General features: G+C 39.4%; 1 protein-coding gene across 1 annotated transcript in view; it reads left to right on the forward strand.

Moving 5' to 3' along the window:
* The window catches only part of LOC306652386 (inter-alpha-trypsin inhibitor heavy chain H5-like), a gene marked incomplete at its 5' end in the record, with an annotated part of 35,982 nt that continues 10,455 nt past the window's right edge, over window positions 1-25,527 (forward strand). Inside the window, 3 exons of the mRNA XM_079125310.1 lie at window positions 1-249; window positions 9,911-9,955; window positions 21,191-21,353. Coding sequence (XP_078981436.1) covers window positions 1-249; window positions 9,911-9,955; window positions 21,191-21,353 — 457 coding nt within the window. The remainder of the gene's footprint in view (window positions 250-9,910; window positions 9,956-21,190; window positions 21,354-25,527) is intronic.

Consider the following 25,527-nt stretch of genomic DNA (forward strand, 5'->3'; position numbering starts at 1 on the left):
ATGCTTGGGGAGGCGGGCCCAGGGAAGGGGTCAGTGGGCGAGCAGCGAACTGGGCCCTTGTGTGTAGGTCTGGGTCAGAGTGAGTCCAGCAGCCGCTGGAACCCAGGGATCTCCTTGCATGTCCTGCCGCCAGTGCACTTCCTGCGCTCTCGCCCCGCCATGCTCCTGCTTTTGGGGCTGTGCTTGGGGCTCGCTTTCTGCACAGAGTCACAGGAAGAGGCACGGAGCAGGAGTGACACCGCAGAGCAAGTAAGTGGTAGAGCTGCGGGGAGCTGCGGGGGCAGGGGTGACCCGGGTGAGGCTGTAGTCCCCACAATTAGCCCGGGCCGCGTGGCTTCTGGACAGGATTCTTAGGGCAGTTGGACGCAAGGCGGGGATGCATCACCTTCCTGTCCTTTCTCAGCTTTCTGCTGGATAGCTTCCCCTTCTGTTGGTCACTTGTGGGTCACTTCTCCATCATTCGTGGTGCAAGCCCGACCCTGAGGCTCCCGCGGGGCTGTGCTTGGGACCTCCAAGCCCTGCGGAACCCAGTTATCTTCGTAGCTTCTGTTTATCTGCGCATATTTCAACTGGTCCTTGCTAATTTCTGAGGCTGAAACTCCTGTCCCCAATTAATTACACGGTTTCATCTTTACTGAGGGTTTGTTGTTGTTTTTGTTGATCCAGGGAGAAGGGTCAACCTGGGGAAAGTTCCAGACTCCTGGAAGCTCAGTCTTTCCCACGTGGAAACGGGGAGAACCTGACTTTCCCATTAGGGTCTCAGCAATGGGTCAGCAACTTAAAAATCTCCTGGAACCAAAGCTTTGTTCCTTTAACTGATAGCCTGTACCTTTGATGGAGCTTGTGCTTTAACTAGCTTAACCTCACAGGGGAATAAAACCAGCAAATATGAAACCCCAGTCCCAAGAATGAGGAAAGCCCTTTAGAAAGTATAAAGCAGCTTCCCACAAGTGGCACTGTAGAGACCTTGTGAGAGAAGTGACTGTCACAGTAAGGTGGAGGAGCTGCTCGCACACACATCATTTAAGTGATAAACGGTCCAGCTCAAAACCTGTTTTTGCAGGATGGGAGGCAGATGTAGGGGTACCTCTTCTCCCTTGTTTCAGCCCCTCCTTTTGGAGGGCAGATCTGAAATAGAAGTCTCCCCAGTCAGTTCTTAATTTCAAGCAGACTCTCTTATGAATGCATTTATTAATCAAGTGGAGGTGGCAGTAAATCTCTCTGTGGATTGGGTTATCAGGTGGAATAACCAATACAAATCCCAAGAAGCTTTGTGGTGGTGTGGGACAGGTGCAGACTTTTGATCCAGAGACAGGCTGGTCCCCTCTATGCCATCTGCAGTGCAGCTCCTTTTGGGCATATTGCCAAGGATTCAGCTCGTGGTAGGAGCCTGGTATATGTATTCAGTATAAGGAAGATGTTTTAGTAAGCAGTGAAGGGCTGCTGGAGTTTGAGTCTTGATTCTGTCACTTACCATCTCTGTGATCTTGGGCAGATTACTTACTGCCTCAATTTCCACTTCTGTAAAATGTGGGAAAATAATAGTTGTGCATTTAAAAGCAGGTTGGCACTGTATGTCAGCAGTTGCTCTTGTGCAGCAGGCGAGTGGAAGCCAGGAATTTAGGGTAAAGATCCTGTAACTTTGTTGTGGGGTGGAGGGAGGACAGTGGGGGAAGAACTGAAGTGAAGATTGTGTTTATGAACTAGGAGAACCAATTACCTCTCTAAAGTCTACAAGTCCAAATTGTAATGCCTTAGTTTCCAGAAGGTATTATCCTGGGTTACATGATTTGGAATGAATGACTTGCTCACTGAAGCCTTTGTTTTTCTCCACATGTTGTTCAGAAACTTGGGGAAGAGCTGCAAAACCAGTAATGAATAACAGCAAAATCATCTGGTGAATTTTTATACAATATGGAGAAAAGTGGGACCAAAATAAAATAACATCCCAAACATAAAACAAAACAAACCCCCACCCCAAAAAACTTGAAGAATAAAGAAACTCGCATCTTCTGTACTTCATATGATTGATGTTATGTTCCTGCTGTTCAGAAGCACTATTTTAAATGAGGATCAGAGTTGGGGCTTAGCTTAGAGGTAGAGTGCTTACCTAGCATACTCGAGCTCTTGGGTTCTGTCCTCAGCACTGCAAAAGACAAAAACAGCTGAGGATTAGGTTCTTTAAGTCATTTTGCATCTCTGCTATTCTACTGAAATAAAATCTGAATGTTCAGTTGGAAAAAAAAAAGAAAAAGTCCACAAGTCCAAGCAGGCTTAACATACTCTAAACTTTCCTTCTTAGAAAAACATGGATTCGGCCATTTAGTGGTTTCATTTGGTCTTTAATACATGGTAATAATTTGTCTTGAAAACAACTAAATAAAATAAATGAAAATAAAAACAAAACCTTTCAAGGTATGAAGTTCTATGAAAATTTGCAACTGTACCTTTGAGTAAATTTTAGTTTAGTGATTTTTGTATGTTTGGTATTTTTGTGAAGCAGAATTTAAGAGACAGGCTCTCACTCTAGACTTCCTGGTTTCACATTCTGTCTGTGCACTTGCTAGGGGTTATTTCATTTCTGAGCCTTTATGTTTCAATGAGGATGACAAAACTACTTAATTACATGGATTTTGAAGAGTGAAAGAACTGATCTACTTAAACCTTAGAACAGAACCTGAAAATGTAGTCAGTGCTCCAGTCTCAGTAATTATGCTCTTCGATATTATATGTAAACTTAATTTTAAAGATGTATCTAGGTATGTAAATTTTACGCAAATCTTGATGTAACTGAATATAACCATTAACCTGCATTGCAATTCTTATTTGTCATTTAACTTAATTGGAAATACACTGATAACACCGGAGATTCAAGTTCCTGCCTCCATCCCCACTCCACCAATCTCTAAACAATATTATTTATAGTGGAATGATTATGATACAACTGCTTTAACAGAGTCTTGCAGAAGATTAGTCTTAAAAAGGAAGTCTATTGTTTAAAATCAGTCTGCTGATTTATTTGTTTTTTTAAGTTTTAAATTTAAATAAAGATTGGCTCTATTCCTATGATTAGAAAAGCAGTTTTAACATTACAAAATAGTAGTAGCCACCAGTTATCAAGTGTCTTCAGTCTCTCAGAAAATTTGTTAGAGTTTTGTGTAAAAGAAATAAGAAGCTGGGTGTGGTGGCTCATGACTGTAATCCCAGCAGCTCAGGAGGCTGAGGCAGGAGGATGGTAAATTCCAAACCAGCCTCAACAATTTAGTGAGGCCCTAAGCAACTTAATGAGATTTTTTTTCTCAAAATAAAATTTTTAAAAAGGTCTGGGAGTGTTGCTTAGTGGTTAAGTGCCCCTGGGTTGAATCTCCAGTATTGTCCTCTCTAAAATAATCAATAAAGTATTATGATTAACCCCCTTTTCAAATATAATCAGACTGCATGGTTTCAAATCTGAGAGTCATTATTTCTTGACTGCGTATACTTGGGCAAGGAACTTAACCTCTCTGGGTCTCAGTTTCATCATCTGTAAGAGTTGGTAATAGTTCTTGCCTCATAGTCTTGGGGATGACAGTAAAGTTAGCACAACTGGCAGAGCCCTTTTATAGAGAAAGAATATCAAATTGTGACCACAAAATTAGGTGCTAAAGCGACCACTTAGAGTGACCCATGGGAACAGATCATACCTGAAAAACACCACAAATATCACCCAGTTTTAGGGGCCTCTTAAGAGGGAGGGAGCTCCAAACTTACAGTCAAAAAGAAATATGTTAATAAATTGTGGTTGCCTAGCATGTCTGAGACCCTGTGTTTGATAATAAATGCACTTATATGCTTTTATGGTTTTGGGGAGGATAGAGTTAATTCAGGCAAAGCATTTGCCTATAATAGGCACTAAGGTAATAGTAGCAGTTTTTAGCATTTATGTTCAGCCCTGTTAAATCTCCAGAAATTCCACTGCAAAGTCTCAGTGACCTGCTTTACAAAGGACAATCAGGAAAGGCCACCCAGGAGAAGTGATGCACCCAAGCTACCTGGGTGGTGCCCTCACCAGAACCCAGTTCTACTGAGACAAGGCTGGAGCTGGCCTTGACTCCTCTAGGTAGTAGCCCACTGTCATATTGACCACAGAATTGGTTTAAATGTGATATTTGTTTGTAACTCCTGGCACATCAGTTGTGTTCAATGAAAGCTGATGGAATTCTAGCATCTATTGTAATACATTTTTGATTCCCTGAATTTAAAAATTTCTTGTAAATGTTCATTTAGAGCCACATCTTTGTATTGGGGGGAAAAACAGAGAAGACAAATACACATATAATTGTGGTATGTATGTGAGTATATGTGTGTGTGTGTACCAGTTCCAGATTGTGCAAACTTCAGGCCCCTCAATCATGCCTCGCTTATGTGCATGAATGTGATTGCTGCAATGGAATCATAGAACTGAATAGGGAAGGAGGATACTGTAGGAGAAATTCCAGATTTGCTCCCCTCCCCAGCCAGTCTTGTCTTGTTTCTTGGGGGTGGAAAGGAGGGTCCTGAGCACTGTGTGATGAGTTGTATGTGACTGTGTTTCTAACTAGCACTATCTCAAAGACTTGGATGCCCAGGTTTGAGGGCACTTGCTCAGTGTGCTGTTGGAGATGCAGTCAGGAATGTGAGCAATGTTTCTGTATCCCTGGAGCTTATCCCTTATTTTTCAGAAAGAAAGAATACAGGGTGACTTGCCTTAAGGTCACTTAATTTGTTTTCCAAATCTTTCTGGAAATTGTTTGGATTTTTAGCTCAAATTTGAAGTTTCTTCTTTCATTGCTGAAGTTATAGGCACCCCAAATTGCAAGTGGCTAGTAACTGAACAACTTGCAGCACCTTTACCCCAAAGGAAGAGTAATTTTGTTCAGGTGACATAGAAAACCCAAAGGGCAGTTTTCGAACTGGTGACAACAGCATCTCAAGTGACCTTCCATGTCTGACCTTGGTTTCAGTACAGGTTCTATAGCAGACCTCTAAGGTAGCTTGTCTCATCAGTTGCTGGGTCTTAGTTTCAGCATTTTGGAAAGCTCTCAGAAGGGTGGAGACCAGCTGCTAGATGAATCCCTCATGCTTATCCCTCTATGACTTTGGTTGGGGTGTCTGGTGAGGCTGGCCTAAGTTGGCATCTCTTAGATGTGTTAATGAGACCTAGAGTCATGGATCCAGAGATAAAGCCCAAAAGGAAGAATAGAAGGATATAATCCCACCTTCATGCTCTGTTGGTTAGCCTGGGTCAGTCAAGCATCTAAACCCAAAGGGAGTGGATAGACTATAGATTTAGGCTTTGCCTGTGCCTGCCCATCTGATATTCTTTCCCACTGATGGACTATATTAATCAGCTTTGTGGTACTATAACAAATACCTGAGACAATCATTTTATAAAGATAAAAGATTTATTTTGGTCACACTTTCAGAGGTTCCAGTTCATGATCAGTTAGGCCCATTGCTTTCAGGCCTGCAGTGAGGCAGCAACATTATAGGGGAGTCACATGGCAGAGTAAAACCATTTACCTCCTTGCTGGGAAGCAAAAGAGAGAAAGGAAGAGACCAGGGTCCTACAATCACTTCCAAGGGCATGCGCCCAATGGCACAAAGAGCTCCTACCAGGTCCCACCTCCTAAATTTTCTGCCACATCCAAACACCACCACAGCTCTAACACATCGGCCTTTGGGGGACACTGAAGTTCCAAAATATAGCATGAACTCATGGAATGTTTGCTTGTTTGTTTTGTGAGACTGAAGACTGAACCTGGGGTGATTCAACACTGACCTATACCCCCATCCCTTTATTTTTTATTTTGAGACAGTGTCTCCCTAAGTTGCTTAGGCTGGCCTTGAACTTGTGATCACTCTACCTCAGTTTCCTGGATTTCTGGTGTGTACCATCACACCTGGGTCTTGGAATGTTTTAAGGACATTTTACCTTTTTTCCCTTAGCTGTGACTCAACACTGTGATAGATCCTGGAAGAAAACAGGCCCTCTTTTATTCAAATTACAAACTTATAAGAAGCACCTGCAATTTTTAAAAATAACTGTAGTTGAACTTATATTTGCAGTAATTGATGATGAATAGATGCAGAGATTTTCAACTTCACTGCCCTCATAGTGTAATGCTACATGCTTGAACCTTTACCTGCCCTTCAATTTTCTGGGAGTGATTGCTGCTTGGTTCATACAAGTTCAAGAGGCAGTGACAAATCCTTGAAGCTGATTATTTCTGAGCATAGTTCCTATATTAAACTTTAAATTCCTTTTCCCTTTCATCCCACTCCAATAGACAAAGCTAGATCTAGCCATACCTCCATCATGAAACCCTCCATAGTCATAGAACAGGATAATCTTGATCTTTTTCCATTCATTTTTTTTTTTTCTTTTGTGGGGCTGGGGATTGAACTGAAGGCCTTGCACATGCTTGGCAAGTGTTCTACCACTAAGCTCCATCCCCAACCCTTTTCCATTCCTTTGTATCTACAAAAGCTTACCTCATGCTTTTATTTTCATGGGTATAATTTTTCTTTTTTAGTTAGATAGTACACCCTTGATTGTAGAGATCATGGCTTATTATTGTGGTCTGAACATCAGATCCTGAAGAAATAAGCTTCACTTCGTAGAACCAAAGAATCCTACTCAAATCATCTCTTTGGGGTTGCACTGCAAGTTGGTGGGAGCTGAGGTTACTATTTATGGAAGTTCTTTTCATGAAGCTGAAAACCAGTAACTTTGTTCCCAAGTCCTACTCCCAAATTCTTATAAGACAATGGAGAAATACTCAAACAATAAAAAGGATCAGGAATTCCTAACTCAAAATAATAATGATGACTTTGGTGCCATTTGCACTTCCAGTCCCAGCTGGCACCAGGAATCTCTTTGTTCTGAGATGTTTTGGTTCTGGGTCACTCTGAGTTGAATCTTGGACTGAACTGTAGCCATCATGATCCCCTGAGACATCAGATAGTCATCTCAAAAATGAAAAACCCACTTCTCTTGTTCTCCTTAAAGCTTGCTTATTTTCTTGAAAAAAATATTTTAAAAAGGAGGAGACTTCAAAGAAAATACTTCAGATAAATTGGAGAATTTAATACCTATGGGGGTGCTGGGCTTTCTGCCCATAGTTATTTTAAGTGGTCCCAGACTATTTTGCAATTTTAGGGAGGGGAAGGCCTGAAATGAACCTGCAGAACTGGCAAATAACTTACCCAGGATCCTCCCAATGCTCAATTATACATATCACCTCTTTTCAAAATCAGAGACCAGCATTCACTTAGGAATTGTTTGGTTCCCATTTGAATTCAGGGTGACTGTCAACCTAAATCCTGTATTGTTTCCTCTCTATTCATGTTATTTTGAGTATGAAGTTGTATAGTGACTTCTAGTGTTAATTTATAACAACACACACACACACACACACACACACACATACACACACACTTGAGATAAAAGAGAGGGTGAGGTTAAACAATTTCTGTAAAACACACAGTTTTCAAAATGGAAATACCTTCATTGTTTTTTCTACTATGGACTGGATACCTGCTAGTTTGTCAAAACTGAAGAGATATGGCAAAGTGTTAAGAGAAAGAATTTAACCATCCCAAAGTATTCACCATTCGCATTCTGGTGCAGGTTCCATGCATAAAAATGCTTAGACTTGCAAAAATGGATCTTGTTAAATGTAGTGTTTTGTCGCCTGATACAATGCTTTAAAATGTGTCATGAATAAATGTGTCAGGATAAGTTATATGTGGTAGCAAGCCCCTTGTTCATTTCTTGGTTATACACCTTGTCTATCCTTGTTAGGCAGTAAAATGCATGTGTACAATGTTGCTCTTGTGAACTTGGGCCTGATGGAGCTCCTGATCCAAACACTGATAACTACTATACTGGAGGATAGAGTGTCTGTAATTTAATTCATGGCCCAGAAGTGACAAACATTACTTGACTTCATAAGTTATTGGTACAGCTAATCATGTGGCCCCACCTACCTGCAGGGGTGATAATTCTTCCAGAGGAGAGCTAGAAAAATATTTGATGAACAGCATTAAAGTTTAGTAACAAGAGGATTAGTTGATGCCAGTAAATATAGATCCACATCATCATTTTCAACAACTCTATTATAATTACTGTATCATGATGTGTGTGTATTTATTTGTTTGTTTGTTTATTTATTTATTTATTTAGATACTGGGAATTGAACCCAGGGGCACTTTACCACTGAGTCATACCCTCAGCCACCCCGACTTTTTTTGTAATTTATCAGAGATAGGGCCTTGCTAAGTTGCCAAGGCTGACTTTGAACTCACAATCCTCCTGCCTCAGCCTCCTGAGTCACTGGGATTACAGATGTGCACCACCATGCTCAGTTTTAATTGAACCCCTTTAAAAGGATATTTTGGACAATTTCCAATTATAAACAATTGTTTTAAAAGTTGCAGAGAATTTTCTTGTATATCTATGTTTTTCCTACTGATTTTCTCCCTTATACTTTTCTATTTTTTTCCTACTGATTTGTCCCCCTTATGATACTTTTCTATAAGTAGAATTTTCAAAGTAAAAGACATGCGTTCAGGTGAGAATATAAAATGCTGCAGTCACTTTGGAAAAACATTTTGGCAGTTTCTTAAAAGTTAAATTTTCCAGGAATTTCAGTCCTAGGAAAACAAAAGCATATCTCCAGCACAAAGGATTGGCTATGAATGTTCATTTAGGTTCTGAATTATCAACAATAGCCATGGGGTAGAACAACCCAAATATCCATTAGCTGGTGAGCAGATAAGATGTAGAATGTCCACACAATAGAATATCATTCAGATATAGAAAGGCATCAAGTACTGGTTGCTGCAGTGTGGACAAACCTTGAAGAAAAGTATGTTAAACGAAAAATGTCAGACACAAAAGTCTACATACTGTAAGTTTCCATTTATATGAAATGACTGAAATGGGCAAAACCAGAGACAAAATAATTTGGTGGTTGCAAACGAGTGGAGACAGAGAAGTTTGAGAGGTGATGTCTAAAGGGAGCAGGGTTTGTTTTTAGAATAATAAAAATGTTCAGGTTGATTGTGGTGGTGGTTGCACAGCTCTGTATCTGGTAAAAAGCATTTACTTGTGCACAAAAGGGAAATTCGTGTTATTTGATGTAAATTACACTTCATACAGTTGTTTAAAGAATATGCAGACAATCGCTCACATATTTTTCAAGATTTGGATCTATATTGTCACATTGCCCTCCAGAAAGAAAACTTTATTACTATTAGTAATAACCATTGACACTGCTACTATTGAGACAGGAATTTGTAATGAGTAATGTTTGACACTTAGCTATAACTTTCATATCAGTCCTGAAGGGTCTGTTGATTATGACTGTGATTTTTAAAGAAGGTGATTTTATTACGTTTCCACTTCCCTCTACTGCACATGGGAAAGCATGGCAATTCATCCAGAGAAAACACAGTAAGAAAATTCAGGGTGAAGAAAAAAGAAAGGAAAATTCAGGGTAAATTCAGTTTTCCAGAGTTTCCAGGAGTTTTGAGTTTCATAATGAGCCCATCAGAATAAGGCTGAGTAGCTTCACTCATCATAAGAGCTACAACAGCAAGGAGCTCAGTGTCAATGTCAAGCCCAAAGTAAAAATGAAACAGAGTACAAATATTCGAATATCATCTCTCCCTTTACAAGAAAGATCACCCAGGTGACCAGGGAGGTTAAGAGTCAACTAGGTCTGTTGGCTCCAGTTCTGGCCTGGACCCAAACTCCGATATAGAGTCAAAACTACCTTTCCAGATGAATACTGCTTTTGATGAATTTGAGTGAATTTGACTTTTAACCCTCATATTTAAGGACACCCTCCCGATCTTGCTCTTCCATTTCTTTTCTGTCATGCAGGTTGGACTCAGGGTCCCAAGGCAACTCAGGCTGCTGCAGAGACTGGTATGTATACCCACAGCACGCCTCACAAGTCACTTCTCTTTCTCTGCTGGTTCTTTTGAATTAGGTACCCACTTTGCATGCAGATCCTCTTTAGCTTATGGGGTTGCTTATAGAAGAATTCTAACATGAGGCTGCATAGCTGATTCCTTTATAAGTTTTCTAATTTAAGTAGATTTTTCTTTCTTAAAAGAGACTTGATTATTTCAGTAGGACTACAACAACAAAGCCTGGAGTTTCAAAGGCTTTCTTTTAAAAATAATCTAAACATCACATTTACTTATTTTTTAATGGCATCCTTGCCAAGGAAAGAAATACTTTGTTGTAAAATCAACAGCTAAGGCAACTAACGAATACACATTTGTGGATGAAGGCAAGCTGGTGAGAGTTGGGCAGGCTCTCACTGCATGTTGGAGGCTGGTAGGTTGAACCTTGAACAAACATTCAGAAATGCTGAGAGCTTGTTTGAAGCAATCTCAGTTCTTCCTCATGACTGAGTGCAGTGAAATATCAAAGTGTGAGGTCATGTCTTTAGGCTCTGGTGAGGCTTTCCTTCCTCTGGCTGGTATTTGAATTGATTTAGATTGTCTCATTATTAACAGTATCACATACCTTACCATCTTTGGACTGGGATTTTGTCTGTTTGTCTTTCTCTTTCTCAATATTTGCGGTTTAAACCCAGGTGCATTCTACCACTTAGCTACTTCCTCAGCCCTTTTTATTGTATTTTGAGACAAGGTCTCACCAAGTTGTTTGGGTTGGCCTTAAACTGGCAATCCTCCTGATTCAGCCTCCCAAGTGCTGAAAGTAATGGCATGATCCACCACACCTGGCATTCTTCTGTTTTTTTTTTTTTTTTTCTTGTCTTCCTCTACCTCCTTTCTTCACATAGTCCTCCCTATTCTGCCTCCCTATATTCCCAAATTTGTTAGTCTAGTATTTATTTTTTTCAAGTTTTTATTAGTGTTCACAGTTCATAGATTAACACATATATACATATGGATGTCAAGGATTGTGAAGTATCTGAGACTTTGCCCTAATTTCAGGCTGGTAAGTTTGTAACTGTATCATGGATGCTGGTAGAAAACAGGAGACTCCTGGATCAAAGACAAAGGAGAGCTTATGGGTTGGGGAGATAGCTCAGTCAGTAGAGTGCTTGCCTTGCAAGCATAAGGCTCTGGGTTCTAGCCCCAGCACTGCATGAAAAAAAAAAAAAAGAATAGCATTTGCTCTATTTTCTGACCCTAGTTCCCAGACAAGGTGATGCAGTAGATGACCAAATGACCCCTACACATGCAGTTGGTTACATGACAGCAAACTTAAGTTTAGGGAACCTGATCTAATAATGAACTTTGAGCCTTCCTGATTTTTGTTCTTGCAGGAAAATATTCTCTTTATTAGTCTGGACATTAAGCCAACTTGCCCTCTGCTTTGAAAGGAGATACCACCTGTCTCCCAAGACTATTCACTAGACAAATATCCTTGAAAAGATAGTTCAGAACAAAGGCAGCCAGTGTCTCAGTTTTGTAAAAATTCAGAAATTCCAGCGACTCAGGGGGAATAGTATTCCAATAATACAAACATACACATATTCATTCATCCCACAAATATTTTCGAGTGCCTGCTACCTTCCCAGAACTATTGGAGGCATAAAATATCTTTCCTTTCACAGAGCTAGAGTTCTAAAAGTGGACAGAAATAGACAAAAAAATTAAAATGAAAATAATAGCATATTAGTAATTGGGAAGATGACAAACATCACTGACAAGACATAGCAGTGGAAGATAGGGGAACTTATATACATTTGCACATGAGATTTATGCTCATTGCTTTAAAACAGTGGAGCCCTTCAGTGACCACTGATGTTTACCAACTGCTTCCTATGTGTCAGGCATTCCTCTTAAGTTCTTTGTGTCCTGTCTCAATTACTCTCATCATGGTTTTTTTTTTTTTAATTTTTTTGGGGGGCAGAATTTTACAGATGAGAAAACAGAGTCTGAGAGATTATCTTTTTCAAGATTACATAGCTGAGAAGAGGTGGTAGAACCACAATTCAGTCCCAATGATCCAGAAGCTTCTAAGTCCATGCTCTTAAGTAATGCACCAAGTGCCCTCTGAATTATATATATATATATATATATATATATATATATATTTATATTTCTTATAATTTTCACTCCACAATACTTTGCCTGGCATAGTTCTATTCATTTTTATAAACAATGTCGCATGTCATTGGCACATTATAGTTTATTAATCAGTCTAGTATTGATGAACACTCAATTTGGTTTTCATTTCCTCCCCCATACAGTGCTATAAAAAACCCTCTTTTTATATTCTGCTATTCACAGTGCTTTAATTCTGTGGCTTAGATATTCAGTAGGAGGATTGCTGATTCAAAGTCATATATGTTAATTTTGATAGATGTCAGATCATTTTTTGAATTCTATTACTCTTAATACTATCTGTATTTATTCCATTCTTGTCACCAGTGATGTATGTGCACATTTCTGTCAGCAGTCAATACACCTGCATTTTTAGATTTGCGCATCTCTTAGATATAAAGTGACATCTCATTGTTCCTGTAACTTTTATTTCCCTGAGTTTGTACACATGTAGAAATTTAAAAATGAGTTTGCTAGTCATTCAGAGTAGTCCTCTGAATTGTTTCTTTCAAGCCCTTTGCCCATCTTTCTATTGCATTTTAATCATCAATATCTCTGAGATCTTTATATGCTATAGATACCCACTGTTTTCTGAATCTTTCCCACATAAAGCTATTATTTGTCTATTAATTTTGTTTACATCATATTTACCATATAAATTTTAAGTCCCAAAGAGATAAATAAATTCATCTTTTCCTTTAAGCCTCTAGGTTCTGTTCTTGGTAACAAAGACTTGCTTGATCTTTTGGCTTAGACTCTTCAAAAAATCTCTTATATTTTCTTGGAGACCTCTTAGAATTTTAGTCTTATTTTTACATATTTTATAAATTTTTGACATGCACTCTACCCATCCAACTGGAACCAGAATGATCATCTTTCCAGCAGCAGACCTGGCATATCATGCTCTTGCATGAATGTCCTCAATGGCTCCACAACACCTGTAGGATAAACTCCAAGGACACAAGAGACCATGCAAGGTCTGGCTCCTGCCTGTGTCTAAAGTCTCAGTTCCCTGTCTGAGTGAGTCTCCTTATAGTCTGCACACTAGCCATCTCATACTAATTATAGTCCCCTGAATGTTCCACACTTTAATTAATGAACAGAATGTGGATGGCAACAGCTGATGTTCTCCCACCATAGCCAGGCTGCAAGGATTTGCTTGATTTATATTCTGAATTAATTAGGTACTCTTTTTATGAAGCTCCCTGCCAACCCCACACAACACACCCAGATTTTGAAAATCAGGTGTTATGTTTGTGTTTGAGTTTCCACAGTGCTTTAGGACACTGACCTAGTTTTCCTGTAATGATTCTCTGGTGTAATTTAACCCTAAGACAGTAGAGGCCTTGTCTTCATGGATCTTTGTAGCAGGTATTCTAAAATTTGTAGACAGGAACCGTGTTATTCAGGTATGGTGAGACCTGAAGATGCAGAGGTGATTTTCATGGAGGAAGACTTGTACTCACAGGTCTCTAGAAACAGGAACTGCTGCACCAAGGCAGGACCATAGGTGGAAGTACCAAAGTCAGTCAGGAGGCAGGAGAGGCAGGGGACAGCATGGCTCAGAGTGTTTATTAGGGTTTCCATGGGAAGGAGTGGGCATGCCTGGGTGGGTCTGCTGAGTAAGCTTAGGGCAGGAGAGTTTGAGTGATCCTGGGCTGTAACCATTGTCCTGAGCTGTCCAGTACCTGGCTCTGAGTGATTTAGGGTATGCAGAGTGTTGTTGTGAGCACTTGATAGAGGAAGTGGTTGCGGTGTGGGTGCAGGATTGTTTGGTTTGTGTGCAGAAGGTGTGCTAGCAGGGCAGTCATCTGCCCTCTCTAGAAATGAAAGGAACAGTCCCTCCAGGATCAAAGCCCCAGCTGCCAGAACATCAGAAACACAGAAACTAGTTGTTGACTATAACACTGTAAGGAGTGTGATTCTGGGCCCCATTGCCTCAGGGAGGCTACCTAGGCATGTGTCTGTCCCTACATCCAACTCTGGACTTCAGGGCCTATCCTTTTCAGCAGATGTATAGAATGGGTTTTTCTCCAGGTAAGATGATAATTACCTGTTATGTTTCTTCTCTCAAATAAAAGGACATACTGCTGAGTAGGATGCATTATTCCATGTAGGTAGCTCAGAGCTGATGCCCCTTGTATCTGCAGAAGGGTGAAATTATTTCCCCAAGGTGGTAAATACAGCATGTATTCTGGGAAGGGCCATTGTCTTCTGCTTCAAATAATAACAGTGCATGCTTTACTATTTTCCTCAAAGAGGAGGGGCATGCAGGTTTAGTGAAGGTCTTTGGGCCCAGAGTGAGCCAGCTGCCACAGCCAGCTTCCTCCTCTGGAAGATGAGAGATAATGAACTGAGATGATTTCTAAGGGGTTAGAGAACCTCTCAGATTGTTTCTCCTCATGGACTCTAAAGAATGGCTAGACCAGAAGAAAACAGTAAAGGTTAATCTAGGAAAAGGCACTGGGTCCTGGGGGTTGGCAATTGCCACCCCACACATTCCTGTTACATTTCCAGAGGGCAGTTTGGGTAATTCAGGACATTCTCTGGGTGGCTTGATTTTAAGTGACTCATGAGTCATATGAAAACCTTTGGTCCCTTAGACATCTAATTAAGACACTCCCTGCCTCAAACTACTTTTCCATCTGTTTTGCCTTTGCAGGAAAAAAATAGTGAATAAATTATATTATGTCACAGGAAGTTGTGTTTTTTTTGGCTCCCAATTTTCCAGTTGACATCCCAAATAAAATTATTAACTATAAATATGGAAAACATGTTAGATTTTTTAAAACTGTGAACTGGGACAATTCGAGGCAACTGTTTTATATCTTTCCTTTTATGACAAATTTTTAATGAACCTCTGTCACTCAATGTTCTGTGTTTGGTTTTTAGTGTTATTTCCTATGGTACCTGCCTGGCCAACATCCTTTCCACAGCACTTCCACTGCTTCTTCCATCTTCCGTGTCTTGTGTTCTTAGAATTTTCTCTTGGTCCTGTTTCCTCACACACAAATTCTTCATCTATTTTAAAATCTTTTCTTTTTAAAAGTTTTTGTTGATTTGCAGTGCTGGAATCAAACCCAGGGCCTTTTTCATGGTAAGCAAGTACTGTACCATGGAGCTACACCCTGTATACTACAGCTTACCTTTTTTGAAACTCTTGAATATTTTATAGTCAAGACTCTCTCACTCTCTCTCTGTCTGTCTGAAGATACATATATGTAATCTTTTTTCCTATATCTTCCTATGTTGCTTTCCTCCCATCTCATGCCTTGTGAGAAGGAATGTGTGGCATTTCTTCTCAGACCTTCATAGAGTTCAATCCATAGCAGTGCTTAATATATACTAGTTTATTACATTTTATTTTTTAGTGGCTATATATTTTTCTTTTTAATTTTTCAGAAAATTCAACTTGGTTTCATAAATGTTTTTTCCAAGTTGTCCCCTCTGATGTGGATTAAAAAAGAAAGAAGTCATGGTTTCTGTTCTCATGCATTTACAATGTAGTAGGGTAGGGTAAGGATTGGCAGTTGGAGCTATTAAAGACTTGCACATAATTGATTCCTGCAGATTCTAGAGCAAGTGTACTCAGGGGCGCAAGGCTGTATGGTGTGTAAGTGACAGAAGGGACTCCTGGGAAATTGGTAACTGGGCAGAGGCAGCAAGACTAAAATAGTTTCTTAAACTCTTGTCAGCTTGTCTCTTGGGCCCATAAACTATGCCTCATATTCTTGAATGAATATTGTGGAACATTACACTTCATCCATAATCTTAATTTAAGGCACAAGAACTTATTGCAATAAACAATGTTTGTCAGGTGTCTTCTAATTTTGGCCTTTTAAATTCAACAAAATTAAGAACAAATAAATAAGAACAAATCAATATGACATCAGAAATGGCCACAGTGTCCCAACGGAAGCAGATTTTCAATTATTTTTAAAATAGCACTGGGAAAGAACTCCCCTGAAGGAGCTAAATTTTATTTGAAATGCTCTGCAGCTAGAGTTACAAGCTTCTGTTAAACTAAGGTGTAAACTCAATAAGTCCCCTGTACCCATGAGTACCCAACTTTTATGAAAAAGAGTTAAGCAATGAGTTGATAAAGAATTTTTGGAAAATGTCAGAGTATGTTAACAGTGAAACATCAATTCAGCTTAAAGTCCTCTCTCCAGTGTTTATAATTTAATGGATGGTAACTGAGGGTCACAAGCAACTTTTTAATCAGCAACAGAAACCAAGGTATATTTAATATATTTTGGAGTTCTGTGTTTTATTGATTATCTAAAACTATGAGTGTGAAAGCCTTAGGCAGCCAGGCAGCATCTGGATTCCTTTCTTGAGAGAGGCAGAACTGTAAATAAGGGGCTTTTGACTGTCTTCCTGGTATGCTACCTCCTACCTGGGTGACCTGGTAAAGCTACATAGTAAATGACTTTGGCCTGTATTGGTATAGTGAAGGGATTGAGGTGACAGTCTTTTTCTGTATATTTTGTCTTTATAATTTATATGATGAACTCTTCCAAAAGTATTTCAAGGTGTTATTGATCTGTACAAAACATGGCAAATGAAATGCCTACAAGTCAGAAACAGCTTTAAGTTTGAGGTCACTAATAAGATGACCCATTCACTGGCAAGTAACACTGAAGTACGGCTATACATTGAAACATCTAAAGAGCCTGGGAAAGTGCTTCTGATTTCTGTTGTTGCATAAAAATCTGCAAAACTTAGTGGTTCAAGACATCAGCCATTGTATTATTTGGTTTGTGGGGCAGAAATTTGGGCACATGTGGAAGTGATTCTTTTGGCCGGTGATGTCGATGGAGGTTGCTCTGTGGTATTCAGCTGCCAGACAGGCTGATTGAGAGGGTCCAGTCCAGTTTCACTCAATGCTGGGCTTGGTTGCAGGGGAGGCTGAAGATGGGCTTGCTGCCGTTGTTCACTGCATACTTGCATGTGGCCTTGCAGCATGGACACATCAGGGTGGCTGGACTTCTTACATGGTCATACAGGACCGTAAGAGAATGTTCCAGGACACCTGGATTGATGTGGCTTCTTACAACCTGGTCTTGCAGTCCCAGAACATCACTTCTAGAGTACTCTATGGGTGATGTAAATTGCTAAGGCCCAGATTCAAAGGGCTTCTTTGAAGGAGGAGAAAGAATATGTGATCATTTATTGTTTATTTTTACTAATTCTTTTTTTTTTTGTGTGGTGCTGGGGATCAAACCTGGAGCCTTATGTATGCCAGGCAAGGGTTGTACCACTGAGCTAGTCCATGACCCCAGTCCTTGACCATTAAATTTTTTTTCATTTTAATTTTTTTCTGTGGTAAAATGCATACAATTAATGTCTTAGCTCTTTCATTCATACCATTGTTCCCCTATCACCACATCCAGCTCCAGAACTCTTTTTATTTTGAAAAATTGACACTCTGTCCTGATGAAGCAGTAAATCCCTGTTGATTGCTTTAGCTTCCTCATGTGTGTGGAATCACACAAAATTTGTCCTTCTGTGTCTGGTGTATTTCACTTAACATAGTGACTTCAGACATTAACCATGAAACATCTAACAGGATTTCCTTTCTTTTTTTAAGGATGAATATTACATTTTATCATATACCACATTTTGTTTATTCATTCATCTGGTGATTGACACTTGGATTGTTTTCACCCTGTTATGAGTAACACTGTTGTAAACATGGGTGTGCAGATTTTGGTCATTTTTAATCCATTTAAAATGAGTGGACTAGAATGGGGATAAAAAAATCCTAGTGAAAACACTACCACTCTCAGTCTCAAAGTTAATGAAGCCATTGGGATTGGGGGACCCTGGGGTGAGTGAGGAAGGTGGGATATTGGATACGGGGATGGCCTGCATGGGCAGCACCATCACTACTGATAGATTATGATGCTATGGGAATGACAGCCCGAGTTTCCCCACTGTCTATTCCAATTGAAATAGGCATTCTAGATTTTTATTTAAATTTCCCAATTTTTTGATGTTGTCCTCTAAATGTGAAAAAAAAATTAAATGACCAAAAGTCAAGTAAAATGTCTACCAGGTATATAGTTTGAGATCTCTTCTTACTTAAGCACAATAAAGATATGTAAATGACTGGTAGCAAGGCCTTATCTGTTCCAAAAGTAGAGATGAGGGTTGGCAAACTTTTTCTTAAGGGAACAGATACTATTTTAGGTCTTGTAGGATCCATGGTCTCTATTACAACAACGTGGATACTCAACTACTTGGCATTGTAGCCCCAAAGTAGCCAGAGAAAATATGTAAATGAATGGATGTGGCTGTGTCCCAATAAAGCTTTATTTACAAAAGCATGTGTACCACCATCCATAGTCTGCCTATCCCTGGTGTGCATAAATTAGAGAGGAGGGGCATCTGAAGAAGGTTTCCCACTATAATGAAAAATAATTACAAAGGATTTGTGGATGATAGGGGGATTGATTAATTAACTCTAATGCATTCAGAAAATCTAATGCAACTATTTAGAAAACAATGAGTTAGATCTTTTTGTTCAGCAACAAATGGCATTTTAAAAAATGCAGCCCTTTGACATGCCACTTCTCCCGTTAATATAGGATATATTCTCCTTGCCATTGAAATTGGTTTTTTTTTGTTGTTGTTGTTACTGTCTTGGCCAACAGTCTGACAGAAGTCATCCTCTGTGATTTTTGAGGCTGGGGCATACAATAGTGAGGGTACAGAGTCTACCCTCAGGGAATACTGCCATGTGATCAGTGAAGCCTCTAGCTACTACATGATCTTTCTGAGGGAGCCTCTGGTCTGAGCGCCCACACTTAACTCATTAGGAAGGATCACATGGAGGGGCCCTGGGGTAACATACAATAGATGCCAGCCATCACATTTTCATAACCCCAGCCACCATTGTCTGCACGTGAGCAAGGGCCCAGCCTAGTCCTTCTGAGACCTGTGACCCACAGAAACCATGTGAGAAAATACTGATTGTTGTTGTTTTAAGCCACCATTCTAGAGTGGTTTGCTAGGTATAATGTGATAACTGGAACATAGGTGAAGAAAGATGAACAAACTCCTATACCATCAGGTGAGATTAAAACAAATAAGTACATTATACGTATAAAAGGTTATATGCTACACTGTTAAATACTGCCTCCGGGGAGAAGAAATATGAATCCAGGGTGGGAGGGAGATTCATACTTTTCATATCACATTCAGTGTAATTTGAAGTTTTTACCATGTGCATGTGTGACTTGGTATTTTTAAAGAACTAGTTTAAATTTTAAATAAAGTGGAGAATGATAAAACTAAAATCTTCTTAGTTCACAGGATTTTTTTTAAGCACTGATTCCATTACTTTGCTACTATAGAAAACAGAACTATGTGCATTATATTTTTGGACTCTTTACAAATTCACAGGGTGCATCCGGGAATCATTTTCTTTGTACACCAGCTCATATTTAGAGATAAAAGAATATATTTAGTCATGAATAATTAGAAAGAAAATTTATTTCCAGAAATAACACAAATCAAAGTCAACACTTCATCTCAATTCATGGTTTTAATTCACCTTAGGGTTCTTTTTTCTGAAAGATGATCAAATACAAATTTTAATTTTAAAATCCCCACAGGTTGTTAAGCTGTGAAGGTCATTATCATGGTCATCCCCAGCCTAATACCCACCATTTTTACTGAAATGCAGTGAGTGTTTTTAATGATATCATTTAATAGAAACATTTGGTTAAACTTAATGGAATCTCTTTTTAATCCAAATAACTTCTGGTTAGAGAGACGGACTGCCGTAAAGAGACTGGATTTTCATAAAAGAATGTTGTACAATCCAATTATTTCTGAGTTCAGTAGTTATTTCCTAAATCCCAAAGTTTCGTTCCACACTTTTGGCTTTGTTTTTGTTCTGAGGATCTCAGAAGTGAGTGTGATTCTAGTGACATATTCAAGCCTTCTCAATTTATATTTTAAAACTATTCAGAGATGGTCACCTTGTTAAATTAGTATAAAACAGTGGTTCACAAACTCAAGAATACACCAGGATCTCTTGGCAGCATCCTCTGGGTTTCTGATTCTGTGACTTGGGATGGGTGCCACATTTTGAGAACCATTGTTTTGAACTCACTCCTTGTCATACCAAAACTGGGGAGTTTCTTTTGCTGTTTTAGGTAAAATTATTTCAAACAGGCTTAGTTTGTTTTTTCTTTGTTTTTGTTTTTGTTTTTAAACTTGATCCTTTCTTAAATGTTCTCTATATGTTTATCTTCTCTAACATTCTAAGACACACAAGTACCCCCAACATTTTCCCTAAGCTGCTCCAATTTTGTTTTTGCATTCTCTACTACTGAAAGTTCTGCTGTAAACCATCACAGTCATGAATGTTCCTGACACTTGCATGAAGTGCTTGCCACTGCTCTGTTCTTGCTGGTGATCTTGGCTCTAAACCTGTCAGTTCACCCTCCTGGTGGTGTTTGAGTATCTTCTCAGATGGCTTTATGCGTATACCCCACTTCTCTAATGCATTGTAGAAAACATCTCCTGAGCTCTTTGTCATTTGCTGGGCTGACCATGGTTTTACTTAAAGGTTTCAAGTAACTTGTTTTTAATTGAATAACCTGTGGTGACCCTTCAGAATAGAGTTGGGATGGCCCTTCCTATCACAGGGACAATGTGCCTTGGCATCAACAAGTCATAATCTTGTATATATTCTGGAAATGAGCCTAGGGTTGTAAATAAAGCAGCTGAGGATTGAATTGCCCAGATGTTGCCCAGTAGCAGAGAGTACAACCCCAACAGAGTAAGCTGACTCCATTCAATAGTTATTGAGGACCTGCTGTGTGTCACAGTCTGGACTGGGATTTGAGCACACAAATGTGAGTAGGCATGCCATCACAGAGCTCCCAGGCAGCCTCACCTAATGGTGGCAGATGTGCGCCTTGGAGTGGGTGGGATTGGGTTCAAGTTCCATTGCCATTATTTGTTGGTCTGGACAAATATGGTCCCTCACTAAGCTTGGATTTTTTGGTCATAAAAGTAAGAGTAAAGTACCTCCTTCACATTTATTTTTTAACAGAAAACCAAGCCCTTGGTGACAGAATTCTCTGTGAAGTCCACCATTATTTCTCCTTATGCCTTCACTACAGTTTCCTGCAGGATGATGAACAGGGCTTCTGAGGACCAGGATGCTGAGTTCCAGATGCAGATTCCAGCTGCAGCTTTCATCTCAACTTCACCTTGTAGGTGACACACTGGTCAGAGATAGAGATGTCTGTGTGGGTGGTTCAGGTGAGCCTGATGTGATGTGGAACTCCCATCAGCTCAGGCTCACTTGGGCAGGAATTGCATCCCATTAGATGGCATGTGGATTAGAAGATCAGTCCCCTTTCTTCTTTCCTTCCTTGCTTCCTTCCTGCCTGCCTTCCTCCTGTCCATTTTCCTTTCCTTTCCTCTCTGCTTCTCTCCTTCATTTTCTTCCTCCTCCTCTTTCTTTCCTTCCCTTCTTTCCTCCTGGTCCACTCTGGGTCAGGCTTTCTGGGCCAGATGATTGATATCTTTCTATGAAAAAGACCATGTTGCTCTGTTCCAGAAATTCCAGCAGGAAGAAACAGTCCACTAACAAGTAAGTAGTAAATGAGATCATTTTGGGTAGTAGTGAATGTTGTAGTATAAAGATGGCAAACAGGATCCAGAGATACTTTCTTAGGAAGAGAAATCAAGGAGATAGGGTGAGAGGGGTCATGGTTAGGTTGAGACCCCATCATGAAATCTCTGATATATTAGCTGAGGTTTTTTTTCTGACCCAAGAGTTAAAGATAGGCAAAATAGGGGAAGTGTTGGGTTTAATTTTTGGTCTGGGCAAGATTCAAGTTGGTGAGTCTTCATGGAAGTTTGAGCAGACATGATTTTCTCCTGGAGAATCAGAGGCACCCTGGGTTGGGTCTGACCATTTGGACCTGTTAAAAATTTCCCTAGATTGAAATGAATGATTTAAGGCTGGTACCCTAGTCTGGAGTGCATTCAATCTGCATTTCCCAGAGGCAAATAAAAATATTTTCTAGGGTTGTCATGGTTCTGAGGACCATGTTTGAGTCTGTCTTGGAACTGCAAGCTGGAACACAACTGTCTCTCATGTTTCAGGCTTATTGGAGAACAAGGTGTATCAGTGAAATTACAGAGAAAGAGATGAAGAACAGTGATAGGGTAAAAGAGAAAAGGAATAAAATCACCGAACAAAATGAGTAAGTATTGTTTAAGTAGGAATTTAAAATCCTGAACTGCAAAGTATCGCATTTTCTACCCCTTGGCCTATTTCTTTTCCATCCTCCAAATATTTTTTTTGTCAAAGTAATAAATATGTGATTAACAATATGGTAGATAAACATTGGTAATAAAAAAGATAACTTTACTACACCATTCCTTGGTTCTTTCTTCATAGAAAATCTGCTTCTCATATTTCTGCACTGAGTTTTCTTGGTAGTTACCTCCTGACTCTAAATTGTACAATGTGTTGCTGTTTCTTGATTTCTTAATAAAAGTAAGACACTTATTTGCTGACTATTGTGAAGAAAGGATTTAGCAAATTTACTTTCTCCTTGCAATCAAAAGTTTTATATTATTATTTTATTTCTTTTTCCACTGATGAAGTGTTTTAACTACCCTAAAGTATCCCTCCTATCTTTGTGTTGGGATCGACTCCAGGACCTCATGCATCCCAGGGGAGCACTGAACTCCCCTCCCATTTCTGCCGCTGCTTCTTAAATGATAATATTCCTTCTATTACCCTTCAATCTACCTCTCCTTATTCATTTCTTGGACTCATCTTTTGTCATGTATTCATTGACTTTTTACATTTTCAAGGTTATTAACATTTAAATTCTGGTCTATAATGATACTTGTATGTCTATAAACTTGGAAACCAAGTATTTATTGAAAATCAAATATTTATTGAAAGTCAATAAATAGTCTTTGCCTTTTGATGACTATATATATAACATTAATAGAAGAACCACCTAGAATACACTAAAATTATATTTCCCCCTCACCAGCCAAGGATGAAGGCCTCTGTTCCCTTTTCAGAGGAGTGATCCAAGTACCTACTTAAAATGGTATAAACTTGTAAGCCTGATTTTTTCATTAATAAAAAGGACACAACTTTGAGAAAGCTAGTTCTTTAAAATGATAAACTGTCAGAAACTTTGTTGTCATCTTGATCTGGTCTAGAAGATCTGAAACACTTTAATACAGAAAGCAGATGAGGTCCAGAGCTTCAGATATGGGATTTTCACACACAGAATTCCACATTTATCTTAAAAGTTACAGTTTCCAAAGACACAGAACCTTGGGTCTCCTTCACGTCCAGTCTGACATTAATGGCTTCACAAGCATCCCTGCTTTGCTTGGCGCCTGTCCAACCATGGCTTCACTGATCTTTCACCTATACTCTGCCCTTCCCCAATCCCATAATAACCAAATTTCTGCCTTTGTTTGGTGAGTTGCCTCACAGTGCCTCTTGTATGTGGTCTCTCTTGCTGCAGCAAATTATTAAAACCTTACTTTGTGTTCTGCAGCTGTGTCCCAGGTTGTCTGTATCAAAATTGTTCAGAGTCATGCCATAGTTTTCTTCAGATGGATCATAACATAGAACTTTCTGTTTTTCCTGGAATTTCTAATCACCTTCCTCTTATGAGATAGAATTTAATTTTGTTACTATTTTGAGTTGAGCAAGACCAAAAATTCATTTGAAATGAGGACAAAATGAATAGCTATAACCAAGTTTATGGAAGCAATGACATCTATGTCACCCAGAAGCCTGGCCAACAGCAATTGGAACACATTGATGACTGGGAGGCATTCAGATTTCAGAGCCATTAAAACATTCTGTGAAAACCTGGCTGTCTCCAGATTCATGAAACATTGTTATTCCTTTGAAGCCTTTTTATAAAACATTTACCCAGGAATCACTTTTCATTTTCTTCTGGGTTGGTTTTGTAATTTCTTGTATTCCATATTTTACTCTTTCTTGGTTTTCACCTTTACTTTGCTGAAATATATTCTGAAGTGACTTTCTCAGAATGAGTGTGTGAGGGATAGATTTTCTGAGTCACTTATTATATTGTCTAACATTGTATGAAATTAAGGACATAATGATTTTCCTTTTGAACTCTGGGGTATTGCTTCAAGGTCTTATCACATCTGGTATCATTGCTGGTCTCTGATGTGATCCAATATCATTCCTTTTACCTGTTTTCTGTATCTGGTACTCTGATGTTTTACCATAATGAGTTTAGCGGTCAATCCTTTTTCCCTCATTCTACCCAGTACTCAGTGGAACTTTTCCATCTCCATAGATATGTCTCTTTTCAGCACTGGGAAAGAGGAGTACAAGAAGCCTACCAGGTTATTCATTCATTCATATATGAATTAGAAGTATTCCCCCTTTATTATATTCCCTTTCTCACTCTTATTCTGTTATGTCCTTCAGAACTCAAAGTCAGCAGTCCTCTGAGATTATGCCAAACAGATATTTGTTTCTTTCCTTTGCTGCAGCCCCTTCAGTATGTGCTCTGCTATATTGAATCACCCAAGTCTTCTGGAACCTTTTTGAAATGTGTTATCTACTCACCTTTCCACTCTTCATCCTTTGGTGGTCAGCCTGCCATCTTGAATCAGAGAACCCTCACTCAGAGTACTGAAAGGATTTGGAATAGTTTGTATTTTTTACAAGTTTTATAGTCCTTTATTTCACCCTCCTGGAGTGAATGACTCCACTTTATAACTGTGTGGCCTTAGTGAGGCAAGAGAGAACAACCTGAGCAGTTGTGTTCTGTTACTCTTCCCACTTGCAGCAGAGAACCCTGAAGCTTAGAGAGGGAATTCCCTTGTCCAGTGAGCCATGGCAAGTGGAAAGTGGCTGAGCTGGGCTCCCATGCAGTCTGTCTGACTCCAGATTCTGTGTCAGTCACCCCCTAGTGTATACTAGCAATGGACAAGCAAACTGGATGTCACCCAAGCCTGCATAGGCCTGCAGATGGAGTGACCTGATATGTGTCACCTCTAGCAAGTCACTTACCCTCTCCGAACCCAACATCCTTGAGAGGCCAAAATAAGGTCCTTTCCAACTTTGAAATTCTGTTGTTTTTTGGGTTGCATGAGTTTTCAAGAAATTAGAAACCATTACACAACAGGTCACACAAACAAATAAATGAAGAAACATTCTGTACAATCCTTATACTGATGGTGTCCCATAGAATTTTGCAGAGCCAAATTTCAGGGCTCTTTTCTGAGTATCTTAGGTCAGTATTTTTCAGCATTCATTGTCAGGGCAAGAAACCCTGTTAGCATGGCCTTTGGGTGCACAGTGCAGTTAAGCAGCATTTTATTGCACAAAGATAGGAAGGCAGACATCAGCTG

This window comes from Sciurus vulgaris, assembly GCF_902686455.1.
Source record: "Sciurus vulgaris genome assembly, contig: HiC_scaffold_181_arrow_ctg1, whole genome shotgun sequence".
In the NCBI taxonomy this organism is placed as follows: domain Eukaryota; kingdom Metazoa; phylum Chordata; class Mammalia; order Rodentia; family Sciuridae; genus Sciurus; species Sciurus vulgaris.